The sequence below is a fragment of the Trichosurus vulpecula genome, chromosome 5 (genome assembly GCF_011100635.1).
Source record: "Trichosurus vulpecula isolate mTriVul1 chromosome 5, mTriVul1.pri, whole genome shotgun sequence".
In the NCBI taxonomy this organism is placed as follows: domain Eukaryota; kingdom Metazoa; phylum Chordata; class Mammalia; order Diprotodontia; family Phalangeridae; genus Trichosurus; species Trichosurus vulpecula.
In genome coordinates, this window is record NC_050577.1 from 275,925,455 (window position 1) to 275,949,077 (window position 23,623).

Genomic DNA, 23,623 nt, shown 5'->3' on the forward strand with positions numbered 1-23,623 from the left:
GCTCGGATCTTCCTGACTCTTCTGAATTAATTTCATTAAGTATTAACTGATCTGATCTAAACCTAATTTCTGCCAAACTACTTTCTCGTTTTCCCAGTAGTTTTTGTTGAATAGTGAGTGAGTCCAGTAGTTGGGAATCTCTGAATTTATCAAATCCTTTACTTAACACTTTCATTTATTTTTGAATGTTATATGCCTTGTCTGTTCAGCCGATATCTTTTCTGTTTTTTTTTAACCAAGTAGTTTTCATGATTACTACTTTGTAATATGGTTTGAGATCTGATATGACCAGACTGCCTTCCTTTCTACTTGTTTCCATTATTTCCTTTGAGGTTTTTGACATTTTCTCCCAAATAAATTTTGTTATTTTTTTCCTAGTTCTATGAAGTAGTTTGATTGGTATAGCATTAAAAAAGCAAGTTAATTTAGGAATCATTATACTTTTTATTATATCAGCATGACCCAACCATGAAGATCTTTCCAGTTATTTAGGTTTCTATTTCATAGAGTTTTGTAGTTGTATTCATGTAATTCCTATGGGTGCCTTGGTAGGTGGACTCCCAACTATTTTGTAAATTATATATATATATATATATATATATATATATATATATATATATATATATATATATATATATATATATATATATATATGTATATAATTCTATATTCTGTTTTGAGTGGAATTCCTCAGACTCCTCCTGCTGGGTTTTGGTGGTCATATGCAGAAAGGCCGATGATTTGTATGGGTTTATCTTATATCCTGCTCCTTTGCTGCGGTTATTGTTTCAATCCAGACATGACCTCATTCATCTTCACCATAGCCTGATGGGGGAACTGTGACCCAGAGAGGTTAAGGTCTTGCCTAGGGTTATAGGCTTGATCCAGAAGAGGGATTTAAGGATCCTGGATCCAGGCTGGTGGGCAGAGCTGAGCCTGAAATGGGGCTTGAAGGAGTACCCTTCCCTTTCTCCCCTTCCTCTTCTGGGCAAAGCGGACCACATGGGCAGGTCCTCAGCATTCTCTTCCATGCCACACCCTGCCAGCTGGTCTCTGAGGAGTCAGCTAGGTCAGGGTTGGAGCTGCTCAGGCACAGATGGATGCCCTGCATGCCAGAGCCTGTTCCCTTGTTCCCTTGGCATCCATGGGTCACCCTGGGGCTCTGAATTTATGGAAGCTTGGGAGATGTATGGGAGTCAGGCAAGTAGGTGGCAGAGTACCTACCTGCCTATTGTGAGTCCCAGACTGACTACACCACATTTCTGGGGTTGATAGGAAGAAGCTGCTTTCCTTTTTTTGCTCTGTTTTTCTTGGTCCTTCAGATGCAGCCTGGTAACCCATAGTTTTTCTCTCCTGCATATCTTAGAGCAGTTAGAGACCAATCCACTCTACCACTGTCTTATATGCAGAGTTTGTTCCTGAAGGATATGTAGTGAATCTTGACTTATGCCCAGGAGGTCGAAAAGGTTTTGACTTCCTTGTTCTGCGGTTGGGGTAGCGTGGGGATAGGACAAAGGAAGGGGCTCAGGACAGGAAGATGGGTGGATGGGTAACTTTCATGGGCCAGGGAGGGGAGAGCATTCCAGGTAAATTTGGATTAGCTCCATTTATGAGAGGAGAACACGAAAGCCTGCAACAATTGAAAATCCCCTCAAGGCTGTGGCCACTGTCAGGGACAAGTCTGGAAAGAACTAATGGGATATGGCCTCTTCACCCTTCTGTACCCTAGTCAGTTTGAACATTAGAACTGGTAGAGTTGGGGGGAAGAGAGATTTAGTGGTAGGACTTCCAGCCTCTTCATCCTCACTGGCAGGACCTTTAAGAGACAGATGTTAACCCTCTATTCACCCAAGCCTATTTTATATTCTCACCCTTTCCCTCCAGTCCTTTTTTCAACAGCTGAAATTAAAAGAGGCTTCCAGCCCTTAAGGTAAAACTCAATTGTAGAAGTGAATGTACTGAGTCCCCTATTAGCCTGTGTTTACAGAGGACCTACTATGAACCTCTACAATGGGCATGGTGGTGGAATATACAAAAAAATACTGTTCCAGACCTATGAGGAGGAATCAAAACTAACCCCACCTGCCAACATAAAAGTTACATCTTATTATCCGTGCAGCAGGAACACAAAGAATAGAGAGGACCTTGAGGTTGGGTGCTGGATTGAGCAATGCAGAGGTGAAAGATGGCTTTCCATGGAGCAAGAATGGAAGTAACAGCAGGATGAGCATGGCCTAGGCAGGCCCCAGGGTGAAGTCCTGACCCATTCTTCCCCTTAGCCAGCCCCCTGAAGTCTGGATAAAAGGTGGCAAGAGCCCTGGACTGACAGGGATGGGGCCAAGCCTGCAGAACCCCTAGTGTGTGACCCTGTAAATAAACCCATTGTGTTGGTGTGCCATTCCCTCCCCCACTGCAGCTGCTATTCTTGTCGCTTGGGCTGTGCTGAAGCTGGGGAGCCCTGTATGTTTGGGGGAAGGAGGTACTCATCTGATATCCTGGAGCCTCAGAGAAGCATACACGATTGGTAGTGGGAAAAGTTCCTGCCCTTTATCATCTGTGTACACTGGATCCACCTCAGAGATCCAGGCGGGATCACCAGTGTACAAACTCCACAAGTTCCCAGGGAAGGTGGGATGTGTATGTGTGTGTGTGTGTGCACGCACATGTGCAGGCATGTGGAAAAGAGATCCAGAGGGGAGTGTAGCCAATCCTCCAGCCCTCCGGAGCAGATGTGTCTTCTCAGAGTCAGGAGAAAAGAGCTATTGTGTCTGGTGGTACCAGTTGTCAGGAAGGGGAAGGGGGAACTAAATTGTCTGGATCCCTCCTCCCCACTCCAGGGTTTGGATTTAGTGTGAAATTCCCAAGGTAACTGGCTCCAGACTAAGATACATCTTCAGGAATGAGGCCTTAGTAATACCTTTGGTCCCTAGAATCCTCAAGCTCCTCATTCCAAGCTTAGAAAGGAAGGCGGAGGAGCTCAGTGTGACTTCCCAAGCCATATTTACAGGTTCTAGCCCCTGGAGTGGGCAGAGAATGTGTGAGGAAAGCAGCTGTTTTTTTTCCCTTTGGTTCAGGGATATTTCTCTAATCGGAGGGATTGCCTTGCTCTTATCTAAAATCTTTTACCTTCTCCTGACTGCAGAGCTCCTAGCTTTATACCACCAGTAGCACTACCACTTCCTCTCACAGGTCTCCTGGTTCCTGGTCCCTAGTCTTGATCCCCAGGAGGCTCTAAGAGAAATAGCATGAAGTCCCAGGAGGCGCCTTCTCATTGGTTAATGTCTGGAACCAGTCACAGCCCTGGCTCCTTTCCGCTGGCTACATCCCCTGTGTACGTACTCCCAAGCTTTGGGTGCCAGCTGTTATGAGCTGGGGTAAGGGAAGGAGAAAAAGGGGGAGGAGGAAAGGCAATGTCCATTTATGTCCCTGGTCTGAAAGACCCGCTGGGCAAGGGGAGAATGGTGGTAGGGGTAGAGGGGTAGAGAAAAAATGGCACCTATTTCTACTCCATCGTGCGCAGTTTTAAAAGACACTAGATCACCCTGGATGGGGTGAGAGTTACATACCTAGGAATCTTGAATGTGTGAGGGAAGGGAAGGTGAGACTGGTTCCAGGTCACAGGAGGCAGGGTGCTAGAGTCTGAGAGACAGGACTCAGCTGCTTTCCTTTTGGAGTTGTTGCAGCATGACAGTAGAGAAAGTGGAATCAGGAAGTGTTGGGTTCATATCACATCTCAGAGACCAACTAGCTATATGGCCCTGTTCAGGTCCTTCAGCTCCAAGCCTCAGTTTCCTTATCTGTAACTGAGAGATAACAGCACCTCCCTCATACTGGGGTTGTTGTGAGGATCAGGTGACAATTTATATAAAGCACTCTGCAGACGTAAAGTGCTATAGAAATGTCAGCCGTCAGTATTATTTCCTCAGCTTTGCCACCTGATCTGTGGGTCTGTTAGGCTAACAGGCGTGGGGAACCTGCAGCCTCAAGGCCACATGTAGCCCTCTAGATCCTCAAGTGCAGCCCTTTAACCGAATCCAAACTTCACAGAATGAATCCTTTTATTAAGGAAGTTTGGATTCAGTCAGAGGGCCGCACTTGAGGACCTAAAGGGCCACATGTGGCCTCAGGATCCCAGGTTCCCCACCCCTGGGCTAGGACTAGTGGGATCCATGTGCCAGGAAAAAGGATATCCCCTGATTGTCCAGAGGGAAAATGTTTTCTCCTAAAAGAGAGGTGCATCCATTCATGCATTCATACAAACATCAAGCATCTCCTATGTGTTAGGCACTAGTACAAAGATGTAAAGGTCCTGGTCCTCAAGCTGTTTAAAAGGGAGTTGGGAGGTGTGACAGTGCGAGGTGCTGGTCCTTCTCCCTCTTTGCACACTAGGAGCTGTGTGGTCACCTGGACACATTGGGGCTGGGAATAGATTGGTTCTTGTAGGATCTTTGCCCATCAGGTTGGCTATATAGCAAGTTACCTGGAGTCAGATGAGGAGTGGTCTCATCCCTGCTTCCTTTTTAGTGTAGTTATTTCTGTGCCTTTTGGAGAGTAGGGCTTGGTTGTGTCTTACACATCTTTGTATGTCTTGCAAGACTTAAAGGAAAGTTGGTATGTAGTGAGCTTATGAATATTTATTGAGTGAGTGAATGAAAAGGCTTCAGACTCACTCTCCATGACTCCAAATTCAGTGTTGTTCACACCATACCATTACCATCTTGTAAACATGAAGACTTAGTAGTATAGAGAGAGGAGATGGGAAAATCTGGCAGGAAAACCCAGTTTACAAATCCAAAGATTCTATTGGTTTTTCCCCCCAACCAAATCAGGAGAAACAAACCCCCTTATTTTCCTAAAATTTTCGAAGATTCTATTTTGGGGGCCTTCACATTTCTAAATATATAATTTGATGATTTTATGAACAAACCAAGTTATACATAATACATTTTTTTGTTCCCAAAATAACAAACTGACTTTCTAAAGGGTGTTTTAAATTGTGTGCTTCCCTTTTACCCAAAATTTCCATTTTATTCCCCAAAAATGACCACTTGGGGAGATGTCCTAGGGGACCTTAGTGGTCATTTAGTCCAATTCCCTTAATTTGGAAATTAAAAATTGTCCCAGAGAGGTTAACTGACTTGCCTAAAGTCACATAAATAGTAAATGGCAAAGCTGCCTTTGAAGTGGATTCCTTGTTTTCAAGACAATATGGTCATATTTTCAAGATTTTTTACTATAATCCTATTTTTATTTTTTTTAATTTTTTTTTGCTTTTTGGCAGGGCAATTGGGGTTAAGTGACTTGCCCAAGGTCACACAGCTAGTACATGTGTCAAGTGTCTGAGGCCGGATTTGAACTCACGTCCTCCTGACTCCAGGGCCGGTGCTCTACTCACTGCGCCACCTAGCTGCCCCATATTTTTATTTTTTTAACAACTGCTCAGATATAAGTCATATTAGATGACCTTTAAGGTTCCCTACTACCCTGAGATTGTGTAATAAAACACTCGCCTGCTCCGTGGCTTCAGAAAACTTTTTTTTTTTTTAAATACTGTATTTTTGTAGGGGAAAGGGAAGCCATTAAGGCTCCAGAGATAAGCTGGAGATGGGTGAGTCAGGAGATAACTCTGGCCAGAAGTATAGCCTGTAGCATACTGGCTGGTCTGGGTTATTAGCAGTGTTGAGGTTGAGAGGTTAGTTGAGAAGAATGAAGGTAAAGTAAGGACCCTGGTAGAGAAATGAGGAAAAAGCAGGAATCTTGCTTTAGGGAATTTTGGAGGCTCTGGTGGAAAGTTGGCTCCTGGGATCCATTGACCATGTAGCTGACCTTTCTTAACTGATGAAGTGGAAACTCCTGGTGAAAAAACTAGTTAATCACCCCTGAGTAGATGGGGGGTGGGGGAGGTATAAGAATTAGAATCAGAATTGGAAGGAATAGCCACAGAATAATCAAAAGTGAATGTTCCAGAATTACAAAGAATCTTTCTCTCCCACCCCTTTGCAGAGGTGTGAGGTTTATAGGCATGGTGCCTTGCATATATTTTTAGACTTTTCCAGTGTTTCCATTGGTTTGCCTCGGAGAAGATGATATTTTATCTCTGTCTCCATGACTCTGTGCTTTCCCATTCCAGGCCTGGCTGACACAAGGTGACCATTGTAGCTGTTGTAGCTGTGATATCTCCAAATTGCTGAGCTGAGAGAGAGGTAAGGGCTTCAATCTCCCATGTGTATGGAGTTTGAGGGTAGGTTTGGAATGTTGGTTGGAGGGGGAAATTGTCCTGAAGAATTAAAAACATGGAAAGGGAAGGTAGTATAGTGAAGATGAAGTCCTTAATGTCTAAAACAGTATGATAATGAGAAGGTAATGCATAATCTTTATGCTTCCAGAGCCCCCATCCTTAGAGAGATGAGGTACCCAGTCTTTTTTCTACTCATCATGGAATGAATGGATGTTCCCACTTAGTAGGAAAAACTCCCTCCAAAACTACTATAGAAAAGATACAACTGACTGTTGCAGAGAATCTGATGTAGATGTAGAGACGAAAGAACAGTGAAATAAAGCCAGTTGTCCTTTGGGAGTGGAGTTCAGGTTCATAATTCAGATAAAAAGGAGGAAACACTTCCGTAACCCAGGACCATGAATTCGTAAAATGTCAGAACTGCAAAGGACCCAGGAGATCATCTCCTCCATCCTCATTGAATAAATAAAGGCCCAAGGATCATACACTTAGTAGCATAGCCAAGACTAAAACCCAAGTCAATCAAGAAGCATTGATGTGTCAGGTATTGCCATAAGCATTGAAGATTCAAAGAAAAGATAAAACAAGATCCCTGCCCTCAAGGAGCTCACACTCTGACTAGGAAGGACTTCATGCAAGCAACTGTGTAAATATAAGATATATACAGTGTAGAAGGAAGGTAATCTCAGAGGGAGGGGACTGGGAAAGGCCTCTTACTGAAGATGGGATTTGAGCTGGGTTGTTTTTTTAAATAATTATTTTTAGTTTTTAACATTCACTTTCATAAGCTTTTGAGTTTTCAGTTCCCCCCCACACTCTGTTCTTGTCCCTCCCCAAGATGGCATACGATCTGATAGAGGCTTTACCTTTACATTCATATTAAACATATTTTCACATTATGTATAGAAGAGTTAGAACTAATGAGAGGAACCACAAGAAAGAAGAAACAAAACCAAATAACAAAAGAAAAGGAGAGCAAATAATATGCTTCCATCTGCATTCAGACTCCAAAGCTCTTTCTCTAGATATGGATAGCATTTTCCATCGTTAATGTTTTGGAGTTGTCCTAGATCCTTTCATTGCTGAGAAGGGCAAAGTCTGTCAAGGTCAGTCATCGAACAATGTGGCTGTTACTGTCTGCAATGTTCTTCTGGTTCTGCTCATTTCACTCTGCATCGGTTCATATAAGTCTTTGCAGGTTTTTAAGTATGCCTGCTCATTTCTTATAGTGCGATAGTATTCTATTACATTCATATACCACAGCTTGTTCAGCCATTCCCCAATTGATGGACATCCCCTCAATTTCCAGTTCTTGGCCATCACAAAAAGAGCTACTATAAATATTTTTGTACATGTGGGTCCTTTTCCTGTTTTTATGATCTCTATGGGATACAGCCCTAGAAGCGGTATTGCTGAATCAAAGGGTATATCCAATTTTATAGCCCTTTGGCCATAGTTCTAAATTTGAGCTGACTTAAAGGAAGCCAGGAAAGACAGAAGTGAGGAGAAAAAGTTTTCCAGGCATGGGGGATAGCCAGTGAAAAGGCATGGAATCAGAGATTAAGTGTCTTGTATGAAGAACATAAAGTAGGCCAGTGTCACTGGATCATAGCATATATGAAGGGAGTAAGGTATAAGAACACTGGGAAGGTATGAAGGGACCAGGTTGTGAAGAGCTTTAAATGCCAAACAGGGAATTTTATATGTGATCCTAAAGGTAATAGGGAGCCACTGGAGTTTGAGTAGGGAGTGACATGGACAGATCTGCTGATGGATTGGAATAGGGAGAAACTTGAGGCAGGAAAAGCCGTCAAAGGCTATTATAATAACACAGGCCTGAAGTGGTAAAGCTTGCACCAAGGTGGTGGCTACAGGAGTGGAGAGAAAGGGATAGATCTGTCATGAAAGTTGGATGTGGGAGTGAGTTCAGGTGAGGAGTCAGAATTGACAACAAGGTTGTGAGCCTGGGTGACCAGGAGCATGGTGGTGCCCTTGACAATTACAGGGAAGTTAGAAAGAAGGAAGGGTTTGGGGAGTTGGGGATATGTCAAGTTTAAGTTTTGCCTATCCTGAGTTTGAGATGCCTATAGATATCCAGTTTGAGATGTCCAAGAGGCAAATGGTGATATGGGACTGGAGCCAAGGAGAGAGACTAAGGCTGTATATAGGTCTGGATCATCACACTAGTGGGAGCTGATGAGATTGCCAATTGAGATAATATAGAGGGAGAAAAGAAGGCTTAGGACAGATCCTGGGGGAGATACCCATGGTTAGTGATTGTGCCCTGGATGAAGATGCAGTGAAGGAGACTCAGAATGGTCAGACAGGTAGGAGGAGAACCAAGAGAGAACAGTTAAGAGAGAAGATGGTGATGGACAATATCAGCTGCTGCAGACAGGTCAAGAAGGAGTGAGGAAAGGCCATTAGGTTTGGCATTTGAGAGGTTACTGGTAACATTGGAGAAAGCAGTGTTAGCTAGGGAGAGGAGAGAGAAATGGAGGCACCCAGCATTAGATGGCTTTTTCGTGGACTTGAGGACCTGAATGATACCAGGATGATAGCGAGCAAGGCCCACGTGCGGGTTTTTTTGTTTTTAGGAGATGCAGACATATTTATAGGCAACAAGGAAGGAGCAAGTAGTTAGGGAGAAGTTAAATGTTAGAGAAAAATGAGGATAATAGAGGGAGCAGTCTGCTGAAAAACATTGGAGAGGTGGATATTGAGGAGTTTGCCTTGGGAAGGGTACCTCTGAGATGGGGAAAGGAGGAGATAGTGGGGGGTAATGTCTTGTGATATGAGATGGAGAAGGAGGTGAAGTAGGAGGAAAGTCCTTAGCTGAAAGAGTAGGGGAGGGGATGTTTTGGGGAGCTTGGAAAGAAATGAGCAAGTTTAGAACAATCGCTGTGGTTAGTGATGGAGAATAGTGAAGGTGATAGTGAAGGTGTAAGAGCATTTCCTTGCTGAGGAAATTATGTAACATACATTGTAGTGGACCAGTCAGCTTGATTTCATGACATCCTCAGGTTCCATTCATCTGCATGTGGATAGGTGTAAATGAGGTAGATGGTGGGAGTTTGGCAATGTGTGATTGGTGAGAGAACAAGGGAACAAAGGGTTTATGTATGGGAGCATAGAGCTGAATTGTTCACCAAACATCGAGATAGGGAAGGGAGGACAGCATAGCCATTGCAGTGTTAATAGCCTGGAAAGTAACTGAAGGGTTGAAGGATTAGTGGTGACAATGAGGATGAAAAACAGGGTGAGGGGTTGTTAAGCATAAGGAAAGATAAAAAGTTGAAAGATTATGAATCAGATAAAGGAATTTCCAAGCTCAGGAACATGGAAGTAGAACACTTGTGGGCAAGGGTAAGATCAAGGTTTTCGTCTCTGTGAAAATGAGATAGAGTGAAGGAAAAGATTGTAGGAAACAAGTAGATTGAAGAGTTGGGAGGGTAGTTTATTTGGAGCTACTTCAGTGTGGAAGACCCCAGCACAAGCTGTGGTGACCTAGAATTCAGTTTCCTGCCTCCCCGTCTGAGGTCCTCAATCAATGAGTCACTTTTTACTGGGTTTTGTTTTGCTTTGGGGAAATCCAGTGGTTAAACCAATTGTAAAAAATTTTGATTGTGGAAAAAAATAAAATGCTATTTAAAGCAAAAAACGTTTTAATTACATCATAGAGTGCTCCTCATCATCGGTATGTGCGAGGCCTGTGGAAAAGCATCATTACCTGCATTTGACAGGCCAAGAGCTGGAGCCTTTGCATGAGTTAGTAGCAATGTCAAGACTAGAGTCTAGGTCTGCTGACTGTTGGCCTGGTTTTGTAAGAAGATGTAACCTACAGTTAGAAAACTGAAAAATGGGGATTTATCCAGTGTTAGTATCGGTCCCCAAGGTGGGACTTCTCTTTCCCTGACACACAGCCCTAACCCTATCTCATCAGTGAGTTCATAAGCCCATTGGATTTAGAGTTGGAAAAGACGTTGGAGAGAGACCACTGGTCTAGATCTGGGGGAGGGCAAACTACCCCCGAGGACCAAATCTGTCAGCTCCCTTTGAGCTAATAATTTAGTAAAACTTCATTTTAGAATGTGAAAACCATTCTTAGCTCACATGCACAGGCAGGAGTTTGCCGACCCTAGTCTAGATGATCTCTAAAGTGGAGGCTGTGGCCTCACCCCAAGGGATGATTGATCAGTCAGTTGGAGAGTGGAAAGATAGGTTAAATACTACTCTAAGCAATAGCCAGTTTGGGAGAATGTTTCCAGGGCTATCTTTATCTCTCATTACTCCCCCACACTTCCCTCCACTGTACAAGCTCCCAGTCTCCCTTCTCAGCTGGGCATTTGCCTGTAAGGGCAGCTGTAACCAAACATTACCTGCATGCCCAACAACTGCGCAAGTTCCATTGGGAAAATTCCACATCCCCAGTCCTCCAAGCACATGTATCCCCAGACCACCTTGTGCCTGTTGCAGGTATCTCTCAGAGGTTGTCCACTGTATTCTGAGGCAGTGACTAGTGGAAAGTAAAAGATGAAGTAAAAACTTTATCTTCTCTCTTTCTGTTTACGATGGGACAGAGATCATTGCACAGGATAAATAGTCATGGATGGGTTCTGGTCCGCATAGCAGATGCATTACATTGTCTTTCCCCCCAAAATTACCCCTCTTTTGAACTTCTCCATTAACTATAATGTATGGTCCAGGGACCCCTGAGGGTCCCTCACATCCTTTCAGGTGGTCTGCTAGGTTAAAACTTTATAATAATAGCAAGATGTTTTGATTTCTAATGTGGTAAATATAACTCATATAAAAGAGCTCTTTGGGGTCCTGATTAATTTTTAAGAGTATAAAGGGGTCATAGGACAGCTAGGTGGTACAGTAGGTAGAACACCAGGCCTGGAGTCAGGAAGATCTGAGTTCAAATGTGGCCTCAGACACTTACTAGCTGTGTGACCTTGCACAAGTCGCTTAACCCCTGTTTATTTCAGTTCATCATCAGTAAAATAAAGACATACTGGAGACAGGAAATGACAAACCACTTCAGTGTCTTTGCCAAGAAAACACCTTGGACAAAGCACATGGGGTCACGTAGAGTCAGATGTGACTGAGGAACAACAGCAGCAGTGGGGTCAGGAGGCCAAAAAGTTAGAGACCGGCTACTCTACAGGGACACAACCATTCCTTTAGCCGTGAGGTCCCAGCCTTCGTGTCATCTCTGACCCCTTTATGTTGTCATTTCTGCCTCCATGATCTCTCCTTTCTGATCATGCTGCCACCCTCCTTTTTCAGCCCTCCTGCCCTCTTGCTTGAATCACTGCAGTCGACTCCTTGGGGATCTCTGCTTCAAGTCTCTCCCCTTCCCAGTCTGTCTTTCACATGGCTGCAGAAATTTTTTTTGTACATCATGGTTTTGACCACGTCACTCTCCTCCTCCTCATTAAGCTCTAATGGTTCTCTTCTAGAATCAAATACTATTTCATCTTTAAATTTCTATTTTTTGTGTAAGTTTGTAATGCACATAAGTGTAACAGTATAGCTATATAATTTATAAATAAATAATAGACATATTAGGGGCACATGCTCAAAAATGTTTTCTTCTAAAGGATATGATCAAAAAAGGTTAGAGACCATGTATCTACACCGGGATCAGCAAACTTGAGCCTAAGGCCTGCAAGCTAATAATGGCTTTTGCATTTTAAAATATAATAAAACTTTGTTTTTACATGTAAAAACCATTCTTAGCTCATTTGACCCATGGAAATAGTTTTCTGACCCCTCAACTGCACTTGACCACCTCGTTTTACAGATAAAGAAACTTGAGACTCCAAGAAGTGAACTGGTAGCCGAGCCCAGATTAGAACCTAGTCTTCTGACCACAGATCTGTGTTCCGTCATCTCCCATTCTGCCACTGTATTATCGTATACTTTGCATATAGGACTTGGTTATTATTATTATTACTATGTGAAGATTAAATTAATAAGAATAAGTAATATATAGACTATATGAGAAAAGTAATATAGAGAACTGTAATCTCTTCCCTTCCATAATTCCTGTTCAGGTTCTTCTGGTTTTTTGTTGTTGTTGTCCCCAGAGCTTGATGTCTCATGCGGTAGAGGAACCGGCTGGGGACCCTGGAGTCCCAAAGCCAGGAGGCAGCAGTAACATGGAGCTAGGGACCTGCCAAGAGCTTTTGCATCGACTTCGGGAACTGGAGGTAAGATGATGGGGGCGGGGGGGTGGGGTTCCTGGTCCATAGATTTTTAGGCAGCTGGCAGTGGGTAGGGCAAGAGAACTTTGGGGTTTCTCCTAAAGCTTAATCCCAAGAATCACATGTAGCATGTATCATGCTTTGTGAGTCAGTGAGCAGAGTGCTGGGCTTGGAATCAGGGAGACAACCTGAGTTCAAATCCAGCCTCAGATACTGACTGTGTGCCTTGGGCAGTCACTTCCGATTCCTCAGCTGTAAAATGTGAATGATAATAGCGCCTACCTTGCAAGGTTGTCATGGGGACCAGATGAGGTAATTGTTGTAAAAAGCTCCTAACACAGTGTCTGGCACATAGTAGGTGCTATATAAACGCTCCCTGGATAAATCAGGATGCCCAGGCTTTATATCTCTTGGGAGAGAGAACTAACTGGTACTAGGCTTGGAATTAGAGGATCTGAATTCAAATCCTTAATAACTATACCTGTGTGTGTATATCACTCTGCCTCAGCTTCTTCATCTGTAAAATGGGGGGGCTGGGCTAGATGGCCCCTAAGAACCTTTTATGTTTAAATCTATGACCCTGCAATCTTCTTTAACACTCTGTTTTAGACCCTTGGGTCCGAAGGGTGGGTCTCTCCCATCAGTCCTTCTGCTCACTCTCACTCTTAGTGATGTTGCAGCAAAGAAGTCATTTTGGTACTGTCCTTTCTTTTACTTTATTCCGTAGCCTGCATGGTTGGAATAAGGAGTGTCTGGGAGGAGCCCCTCCCTTCTCTCTGGGCTCTTTTTCTCCCATCACTCAAAGCCAGACCTAAGCTGAATGTCTCATTGTACCCCAGAAGCCCTACCCTCTCTCTTCTAAAGCTCCTTCCTGTCTTAATCTAAGGACTCCTTAAGAGAGTAATTTTTTTTTTCTTTTTCTGCATATCTCACCTTCCACCCTAAAGTCTTGAACACCTCCGGCTCCACCACTAAGCTTAGAATTTAGAAAGAAATAGATTTTCCTGGGGTCAGAGACAGAGTTCTATTACAGTAAACAAACTTTCCTAAAGTCACCTAGTTGTCTCAGAGACCTATGCTTGAACACTGGAGAGTGGAATAAGACACAGTTCCTTTCCTCATGGAATGGAGGATCATTATATGAAAAGAGCCTCTTTCCCTAAAGTCCCACCCCTAGGCCCTATAGCTTATTGGTGGTTTCCTATTAGGGGCCTATGTAAATCCATAAATTGTCCTTTCCTTTCTTCTGTTTAGGCAGAGAATTCAGCACTGGCCCAGGCCAATGAGAACCAGCGAGAAACCTATGAGCGCTGCCTGGATGAGGTCAGTGGCAGTAGGATTCACATCCACTGGGTGGGTGGGAAAATCAGGGAGCAGGTTTTAAAGAGTCAGTTCTGCCTCCTTGGTCTCAGCTTTGAAACAAGGTTAAGGGAACTATTTACCAAGACACAGGAACTATATGAATACAATTACAAAACACCTTTTATACAAATACAGGTCTAAATAATTGGAGAAATAGTCATTGTTAATGGGCAGGTTGAACCAATATAATAAAAGAGAAACACAGCCTAAATTAATTTGTGTATTCAGTGCCAATCAAAGGACTCCTTTATAAAGCTAGAAAAAAAGATTTATCTGGAGGAACCGAAGATCTAGGAACAAGTAAGCACAGTAACCTAATATTTAATAAACCCAATGATCCCAGCTATTGGGGCAAGAACTTACTGTTCAACAAAAACTCTTGGAGAAATTGGAAAATAGTCTGGCAGAAACTGGTATAGACCAACAGCTCATACCATATACTGAGATAAGCTGAAAATGTGGGTACATGATGTATACATAAAGGGTAATGTCAAGCAAATTAGAGGAGCAAGTAAATTCTTGACCAAACAGGAGGTAGAGGGGATAACAGGAGATGAAATGCATACTTTTGATTACATAAAATTATGACCTTTTTGTACAGATAAAACTAATGCAGTTAAAATGAGAAGAAAAGCAAGAATATGAGGAAAAAATCTTTGTAGCAAATTTCTCTCTGGCAAAGGTCTAATTTCTAAGCTATAAAGGGAACCGATTTAAATTAAGAATAAGATCTCTTCCTCAGTTGTTAAATGATTGAAGGATATGAATCGACCCTTTTGAGAGGAAAAAATCCAAGCTGTCCTTAAAATAGACATATGAAAAAATGCCCTACTAACTGGAGAAATGCAAATTAAAACAACCTTTTTTGTCTTTTGCACCCATCAGACTGGCAAAGTCCACAAGAAAAGAAAATGACAGTGCCAGGAAGGTGGTACATTAATTCACTGTTGGTTTCTATTCCAGAAAACAATTTGTAACTATATCCAAAAAGTTATCAAATCGTTCATACCTTTCAACCCAGTAGTGCCAATGTTAACTGGCCAATTGGGGGATGGCTAAACAAATTATGGTATATGAATATAATGGAATGCTCTTATACTGTAAAAAATGATGAAGGTGGAACAGTTTCAGAGAAACCAAGGAAGACTTGAATGAACTGATGGAAAGTAAAGTAAACAGAGTCAGGAGAACAGTTTACATAATAACAACAGTATGTTAAAGAGAACTTTGAAAGACTTTAAAATTCTGTGACCAGTGACTATGATAGTGACCAGCCACGATTCCAAAGGACTCTTATTGAAACAGGCTACTCACCTTCTGACAGAGAAGTGATAGACTTAGACTAAGGACTGAGACTCTTTTTTTCACATGGCCAGTGGTAGAATTTACTTTGTGTGACCATAAGTTTTTGTAACAGGCATTTTGTTTTCTTTCTTTTTCAGTTGGTGGGGAAAGGTAGAACAAGATAGGGAAAAGAAGGTGAACTTTTTTTAAAAAATTAAAATTTAATAGAAAGAAAGAAATAAGATCAAGGAACTTCTGTGTCCTAGGACCAACAGGATAGTAGATTAGATACTTTCTTCCCTTTTTTAAATGATATTTTTTCCCAATTATATGTAAAGATAGTTTTTAGCATCCCTTTTTTTTAAACATTTTGAATTCTACATTTTCTCCCTCCCTCACCTCCACCACCCCTAAGACAGTAAGCAATTTTATGTAGGTTATATATGTGCAGTCGCGTAAAACATATTTCCATGTTAGTCATGTTGTATCAGAAGAAACAGACCAAAAGAAATGGATACTTTCTCCAGACCGAGTTAATGCTCTGAAAAAAAAAAAACCAACTCAGAAGAGTAATTATGCACTTGATATGGAGCAATTACAGCTGAATCCGCAGCACATGAAAAAGAATCTCTACACAAGGTAAAATTCTTCTGAAATAACACTGGAAAACTTTCATCTCTAAAATGTTCACTTAGCACCCATTAATCTTCACACTCCTAACAGGGACACCCAAACTGACCTATGGGCTTGTGCCTAAGGCCCACATGTTTGGATCTCCCACTGATCTATTCATGCATTCTTCCCCCCCACCTCCACCTTCAACAGTTTATTCTGCACACTCAGGTGAGAAGGAGGAAGGTGGGGAACCTTCTTCCTGGCACTGCCCCACAGATAGTCATAGGATACAGACTCTGCCCAGAATACTTTCCCTTTACCCTACCAAGAGCAGCAGATTCTGATTTTGTCTCGCAAAGAAGGAAAAGTGGTGGAGAGACAAGAGAGGAGCTGGGGGCAGGGGCCCAGGATGTGTGGCTGCACTGGGTTTAAAGGAAATGGGACCAAAACCCATCTAGGGACAGTCCTGACCCCTTCGGAGGTTACTCGATAAGGGTCCAGGCCAGTGAAGCCTAAGTCCCCCAATGCAGGAGGAGGTTAAAGCAGCTTTGCAACCCAGGCTCGGAAATAGACACACACCAGTAAAGGGGGAGTAGTTGGGAAAAGAGGGAATATAAGGGGAAAAAGGTTGAAACACCAAAGATTTCAAGATGAAGAAAACTCAAAACCTAGAGTACAAAGCAAAGAAAAGCTTTTTAGAAAAAGGTGTAGAAAAAAAACTAACAAACATAAAAAGTTGAAGGGGAGATAGTGAGCTAACCACTTAGCTGAAAGAATAAGAAGAGGAACTGGGGGAAGAAATGAATAAAAGATATATTAAAAGATGTATAAAACAATAGATGAATAAAAGAAAGTAAATCTCTAAAATCTAGGGAAAGGAGTAAGAGTAAGAGATGTTGGGAGATAAGAAGAAGTGGAAATTAGAGCAGTTTAATCAAAACTGATAACTCTAAGGACAAAGTAAAAATAGAAACTAGACCTCTAATTTCATTGGTATAAGGAACTCCCAGATGAGGAAATGCCCTCTACCAATGTAGATCGTCACTTTCTCTGTAACTTCCACTCTTAGAGAGTTGTCTAGACCACAAGTCACTAAGTGACTTGTCCTGGGTCACATAACTGATATATGTCAAAAAGAGGACTTGAATGCCTTATAAAGCAAAAGGAGTTTTAAAAAATACTAAATAAATGAATGAAAACACAAACCTAACTCTTGTAACTTTAAACATGAATGGACTGAACAGTCCAACGGAAGTCAAGTCCTATATGGTCTCTTTACAAAAATAGACCATGTACACAGAGAAATTGCATCCAAGTATAAAAAATGCTAAGCATATCCTTTACAGACCATAATTTAATAGATCAACAAGACAGTGCAAGTAAAAGATGCAAATGTAAAGTAAATTTAAATTGCATCTTAAATGAGTGAATCAAAGAATAAAAATGGTAACTGTAAAAGACAGTATTAATGATGACGACAGCATACCAAAATTTGTGTAATGCAATTGTGCTAATGCAATTCTCAGAGAATTTTTCCCCCAAAATATGCATTAGCAAAATGGCAAAAGAGAATTAATTAGCTAAATATGCAATTTAAAGAATGAGAAAACCGGCAAATAAACAAAAGAGGAAATATTGCAAACTAGAAGAGAAATAGATGGGTTGAAAACAAAGACTGCAAAACTGATAAAACTAAAAGCTGAGTCTGAAAAAGCTAACAAATTTAATAGACCTGTATTAAAAGGAGAGACAATCAACCTTAACTGAAAAAAAAAATGAACTAAGTGAAGCACCAGAGAAGAAATAAAAAGAATTATCGGGATATACAATACACAGTTATATGCCAAAAGAATTTAGTTTGTTATCTTTAAAAACAATAGCCCCAAATAGAACGCTTAACCCAAGCTCAGAAAAGGAACTACAAAAGTAGGAGAAAACCCAGCCCTGTCCTAGATGGAATTACAGAAGAATTCTATCAAACTTTAAATAATTCAGACCTATAAAACACAAGCTATTCTCAGAAATTGAGAAAGTAGTCTACCATACTGATAAAACAAGTATAGCTTTCCCCTATAAACCAGGAAAGAATAAAGTAAAGAGGATTGTAAAGCAGTATCATTAATAAATATTGACTGACTGCAGCAATTTATTTAAAAAAACCCAACATCATTATGAACAAGTTGGTTTGATTCATACCACAGATGCAAGGATGAGGAAATCCACAAAAAATTAAAAACCTCCCAAGCCATTATGATTATTTCAATAGATACAGAAAAAGCCTTTGATTGAAGCACATCATTCTTTTATGCCACAAAACCCTGCTAACTATCAACATAGAAGGGTCCTTTTTTAATTTGATAAGAAGTATCCACCTAAAAGCAAAAGCAGTATATAATAGGACTTTCCCAATAAACAGAGTGAAGCAAGTATGCCCCCTTTTTACACTGTCCTTTGATAGTAATGTAAGACAAGAGAATTCAATCAAAGGCATAAAGAAAGAAAAACAAACTATCCCTTTTTACTGATGAAAATCCTAGAGATTCAGCAGAAAAACACATTGGAACAGTAACTTTAGCTGAGTGCAGGCTACAAAATAAACCCATACAAATCAATTGCATTTCTATATAATGATACACTCCTGGAGACAATAATAGGGAGGGAAGTCCCATCCAAAATAACTACAGAATGAATAAAATACTTGAGTCATTCTACCCAAGAACACTCAGTATCTGCATAGGTTCTGTTACAAAAGGATCCTGAAGGAAATCAACCAACTTAAGTAGCTGAAGAATATTCAATACTAATGGCTGGGCCATACTAATTTAATAAAAATTATGCTACTAAAACTAATTTATAGGTTTAATGCTGTACCACTTGAACTACCAAAGGGATGCTTTAGATAAAATAGTAACAGAATTCATTTGAAGGAACAGAAGGTTGACAGTATCCAGGAAAATTATTTAACAAGGTCGGAATAGAGGGGGACTAGCACTTGTAAGGAAAACAGTAGCCTTCCTGAACAGCAAGAGGAAGAAGCCTCCCCAGAGGCTTTTTCTAGCTTTTCTACCCTGTCAGAATAAGACCAATTATTCAGTGAATAGCCCAGCACCCCTTTTCCTACCTGCAGAGAGTTAATGTGAGTTAACCCTAGTCTTGACCCAAGCCCCAGGTGGGAGCTCCTCTGGTGCCTCTTCCCCTTCTTCCTGGTTCTAGTTAATTCAGAGAAGAACCATATAAAAACCCACCCCACTTCACCCACCTTGAGTACCTGACTCCATCCAGGAGCCCTACAGACTCCCTGTGTGTCAATTCTTCCTCACCCCCCCCCACCCCTGTACTATGTGAGAATCTCCCCTCCATAAAGCTTTCTTGCAAGGCTTTGCCCCCTTCTCACACTGCTTTGGTGGGGGTGGGGGTCGGGGTACTGCACTGCCAGCCATGCTGGTTCTTTTCTAAGAAGCATGAGCTGTCCCCCAAGGCAGTGACCATCATTTTGGTACCCATGCCTAATTTTCAAATATGATTTAGAGAATATACAGAGCAAGGGCTGAATTAGGAACAATATGCCTGCTTGGCAGGGCTCCCCTCTTCCTGGACATCAGTGCTGTGACTAAGGGCCCCTACCCATGGACCCATTGGATTTCCCCCGGCAACATAAGTGGCAGATTTTCCCTGTATGGGACTTCGTTATTCCAGACCTCCCTAAGTCAATGTTAAGACAGAGCTCAAGCTGTATTATAAAGCAGTAGTCTCAAAACCACTTGGTACTGGTTTAAAAAAATAGAAGAGTAGATCGATAGAACATACTAGACAAGAAAGAATCGGAAATGATTAAACTGAATAACCCTGTGTTTACAAACCTATAAACACAAATTACCTAGGAAAAAACTCCCAATTTGCTGGGAAAACTGTAAAGCAGTTTGGCAGAAGTAAGGCTTAGACCGACATAATAAACCACTTCATAAAAAAAAATTAGTAGGGAAGCAGACCATCTACCTTTCACAGCTATGAGTGAGGCAAGAATTAACCAAACAAGGGATTAAAGGCAGTTACAATAGATAAAAGAGATCATTCTGATTACATGAAATTAAAAAAGCTTTGTCATAAAAGTATACACTTAGGATAAGAAGGGAAGCAGTTAACTAGGGAAAAAGTTTTGTGTCACCTGTCACTTATGAGGGGTTTTTGTCCAAAATATACAGTCAGCTTACAAATAGATGAGTCCAAAATCCATTCCCCAACAGAGAAGTGGTCAGAGGGTATGGACAAAGTTCTCAAAAGAATTGTAAACAATTAACCGTGTGAAAGGATGCGCCAAATCACTAAAAATGAGACAAATGCAAATCAAAGCAACCCTGAGATTTCATCTCACACTCAACAGACTGGCAAAGATGACAAAAGATGGGAATAGTCATTGTTGGTGGCGCTATGAATTAGTATGCCTATTCTGGGAAACAGCTTGAAACTGTGCAGATAAATGACAAAAAATGTCCATACCTTTTGACTCAGATGTTCCACTGCTAGGCTTATACCCAAAAAGGTCCTTGACAAAGTAAAGGGCTCCACATGTACCAAAATATTTATAGCAGCACTTTTCATGTCAGCAAGAAACTGGAAACAAAATGGATGTTCATCGATTTGGCTGTACCACAAATTAGCTAAGCAAATTGTGGTGCACGAATGAAATGGAATATTATCGTGTTGTATGAAACAACGAACATGATAAATACGGAGAAGCCTGGAAAAACAAATGAACTGATGGAAAGTGAAGGAAACAGAACGAGGAAAACACAATAACTGCAGGAAGGTAAATGGAGAGGACCACCACAAAAACAATTGGAAATTGAGTGTTGCAAAAAATACAAAGAGGTAGCTAGATGGCCTGAGTTCAAATCTGTCGGCTGTGCGACCCTGGGCAAGTCATTTAACCTCTGTCTGCCTTAGTTTCCTCAACTGTAAAATGAGATGATAATGGCATCTAACTCCCAGGGTTGTTGTGAGGCTCAAATGAGATAATATTTGTAAAGCGCTTAGCACAGAGCCTGGCACATAGTGAGCACTTAATAAATGCTTCTCTTTCCTTTCTCTTCAAAGAACAAGTCTGGCCCCAAAGAAGAGACAAGAAAACACCTCCCCTGGTTCCCTTGCACATCTGGGATTCCATAGATGGGGAACATTGGATATAACATTAAACTTATTTTTTTTAATGTGTGGTTTTGATGGTTTTGTTTTCCTCTTCAAAAATGAGTTCTTTGGTGTAAGGAATGACTCTTTGGAAGGAGGTAAAGGGAGGGATGTAAGGAGAAATACAGGCAATATAAGAAGAACAGGGTAGCAATAAAAATATTTCTTAAGTTACAGAAAAATTTTTCTAAAACCAATAACTAGCTTTATATGCAATGAAGAAATACCAGAAGCTTTTCTAATAAGTACTCTATTATAATTCTAGAAATAATAAAATTAAGACGAGAAAAAAATTAAAAGTATAAAGTGAGACAGAGAGGAGACAAAATACACCTCTTGGCTCATGACATGATGGTTTATTTAAAAGTCCTAGGGAATCAGCAAATAGATAATAGTTTCAATAAAATTGATGGTTACAAAATAAGCCACACGCACCAATAGTATTTCTGTATACTAATAACAAAATCCAGAAGTTGATAATAGAAGAGCCCCATTCTAAATAACTAGCAGCTCGGCGGCACAGTGGATAGAGCACTGGGCCTTGAGTTAGGAAGACCTGAGTTCAAATCCTGCCTTAGACACTCATTAGCTCTGTGACCCCAGGCAAGTCGCTTCACCCTGCTTTGTGTCAGTTTCGTCATCTGTAAAATGAGCTGGAGAAAGAAATGGCAAATCACTCTAGTACCTTTGCCAAGGAAACCCCACATGGGGTCACAGAGAGTGGGACCAGCTGAATAACAAAAATAACTAAAATGTGCAAAGTATTTGAGAATCGGTCGATAAAAGCAGACTCAATATCTGTTTAGCTACAGTTACTAAAGGCTTCTTAAATAAAGACCAATGTAAATAATTGGAAGGCTATTCACTAATAAGTGAGTGCCAGTATAATAAAAATGACTACACTGTTGAAATTAATTTACAGATTGTTACACTATTCAGACTGCCAAAGGGATATTTTATGGGCAGGAGCGGGGGGTGGGGATAGAAAAGCATTTACTTGGTGACTACTATGTGCCAGGCACTGTGCTAAACACTTTACAAGTATTATATCTCGTTTAATCTAGACAACTAGACTAAATGTTAACAAAATTTATTTGGAGGAATGAAAGATCTAGGATATCAAGGCAAATAACAAAAAAACATTTTGGAATGAAGTAGTGGTGCTTCCAGACCTCAAACTGTTATTAAAAGCAGTAATCATATGGTACTGGTTGAAAAAGAGAAGAGTCAATCAGCCAGACCAGGAAAAATATGAAATAATTCAACTCAGTAACTCATGGTTTTGATGAATCAAAAAAAAAAAAAAACAAATTACCTCAGAGACAACTTCCTATTTAACAAGAATGGCTGGGAAGACTGGAAGGCAGTCTGACAGAAAATGAATTTAGACCAGCATTGGGCAGCATTGACCACAATAAATTCAAAAAGGATGGAGACCTGAATATTAAAGATTGCATCATAAGAAAAATGAAGAGAACTGTTCGATACCTTTCCTAGCTATGGTTAGGGGGTGAAGTCTGAACCAAACAAGGAACTAAAGAAGATAAAGCTCATCATTTCAGTTACATGGAATGGAAAATGTTTTGCATGAACAATATTAGTGCAACTAGAAAAAGAAGTGAAACAGTTGCCAAAGGGAAGATCCTTCTATCAAATCTTGCTGATCAGGGTCTGGTATCAGTCCAAAGTATCAGACAACCAAAATGTGTGAGACCCACTCTCTAATCTGTAGAGAACGGTCAAATAATGTGATTAAGTCTCAAAAGAATTGTAACCATTAATAATTACATGAAAGAATGAATGTTCCAAATAATTTTAAAACAGATTAAAACAACCCTCAGGACTTCTAGCTAAGATGGCAATAGGAAAGGTAGTACTAAAGGTTCCACCCAGAACCCCCCAAAATATCGGAACATGACCCCAGGAAATCTATGACACAGAAAAGAACCAGAAATCAACTCCATCCAGTCCAAAACTAGAAGAACCAGAAGAGTTCAACAGGAAAGCTAACTTTAATACAGATGAATATACTTGGAGCTTCTGGAGGCAGGGAAGGTACAGAGAAAGCACGGCAAACTCCGGTAAACTAAACAAAAGCTGGAAGAGGAGCCGAATCTGGGACACTGGTATCTTTAAGGACCAGTAAAGAGGCTGGCTAGGAATGGCCCAGGCCAGACACACCAGGGAGTCCCTGCAAATGGACCTGAAACCACATCTTTCATGTTTGTGTATGTGTCTTAGTTTCTAAATTGTCAAGGCTGTTGGGCCTTATTACAGAAATTTGCTAAAAAATTGTTTTTCTTAGTTCGTTATTTTCCTTCTGATTCTAACAGAATTGGTTTTGTTTGTGCAACAACTTTTCTATTTTGTGTGATCAAAATTGTCCATTTTATCTCTCATTTTGTCAAGAACTCTTCCCTCCTGTGTAGCTGTAGAAAAGTATCTATTTTCCTGTTCCTTTATTTTTGTCTAAAGTATGACCTTTCATGTCTAGGTCTTGTCTGCCTTTGGTATCTGTTGTGCAGTATGGTACAAGCTGTTAGTCTAAATCTATCCAGTCCATTTTCCAGATTTATCTGTTTTTATGAAATAGTTCTTACCCATTAGTCCTTGAATTTGCTGAACACTTTACTACTATGTTCATTTGTTTTGTCCGTTGTGTATGTAGTTATTCCGTTGAAACTTTTAATAATTAATACCAAATAGTTTTGATGGTTATTGTGTTATA

The 23,623-nt window shown here is 40.9% G+C and overlaps 1 protein-coding gene across 3 annotated transcripts in view; it reads left to right on the forward strand.

Moving 5' to 3' along the window:
* Positions 1 to 23,623, forward strand: part of NCKAP5L (NCK associated protein 5 like) — a 55,560-nt gene that overhangs the window by 8,003 nt on the left and 23,934 nt on the right. For 2 of the 3 annotated variants that reach the window (XM_036761650.1, XM_036761652.1), the window contains exons 2-4: positions 6,131 to 6,203; positions 12,334 to 12,456; positions 13,705 to 13,773. In XM_036761650.1, coding sequence (XP_036617545.1) covers positions 12,340 to 12,456; positions 13,705 to 13,773 — 186 coding nt within the window. In that variant the 5' untranslated portion in view covers positions 6,131 to 6,203; positions 12,334 to 12,339. Of the gene's footprint in view, positions 1 to 6,130; positions 6,204 to 12,321; positions 12,457 to 13,704; positions 13,774 to 23,623 lie in introns of those variants that run through there. The other variant, XM_036761651.1, reaches the window with a different exon arrangement.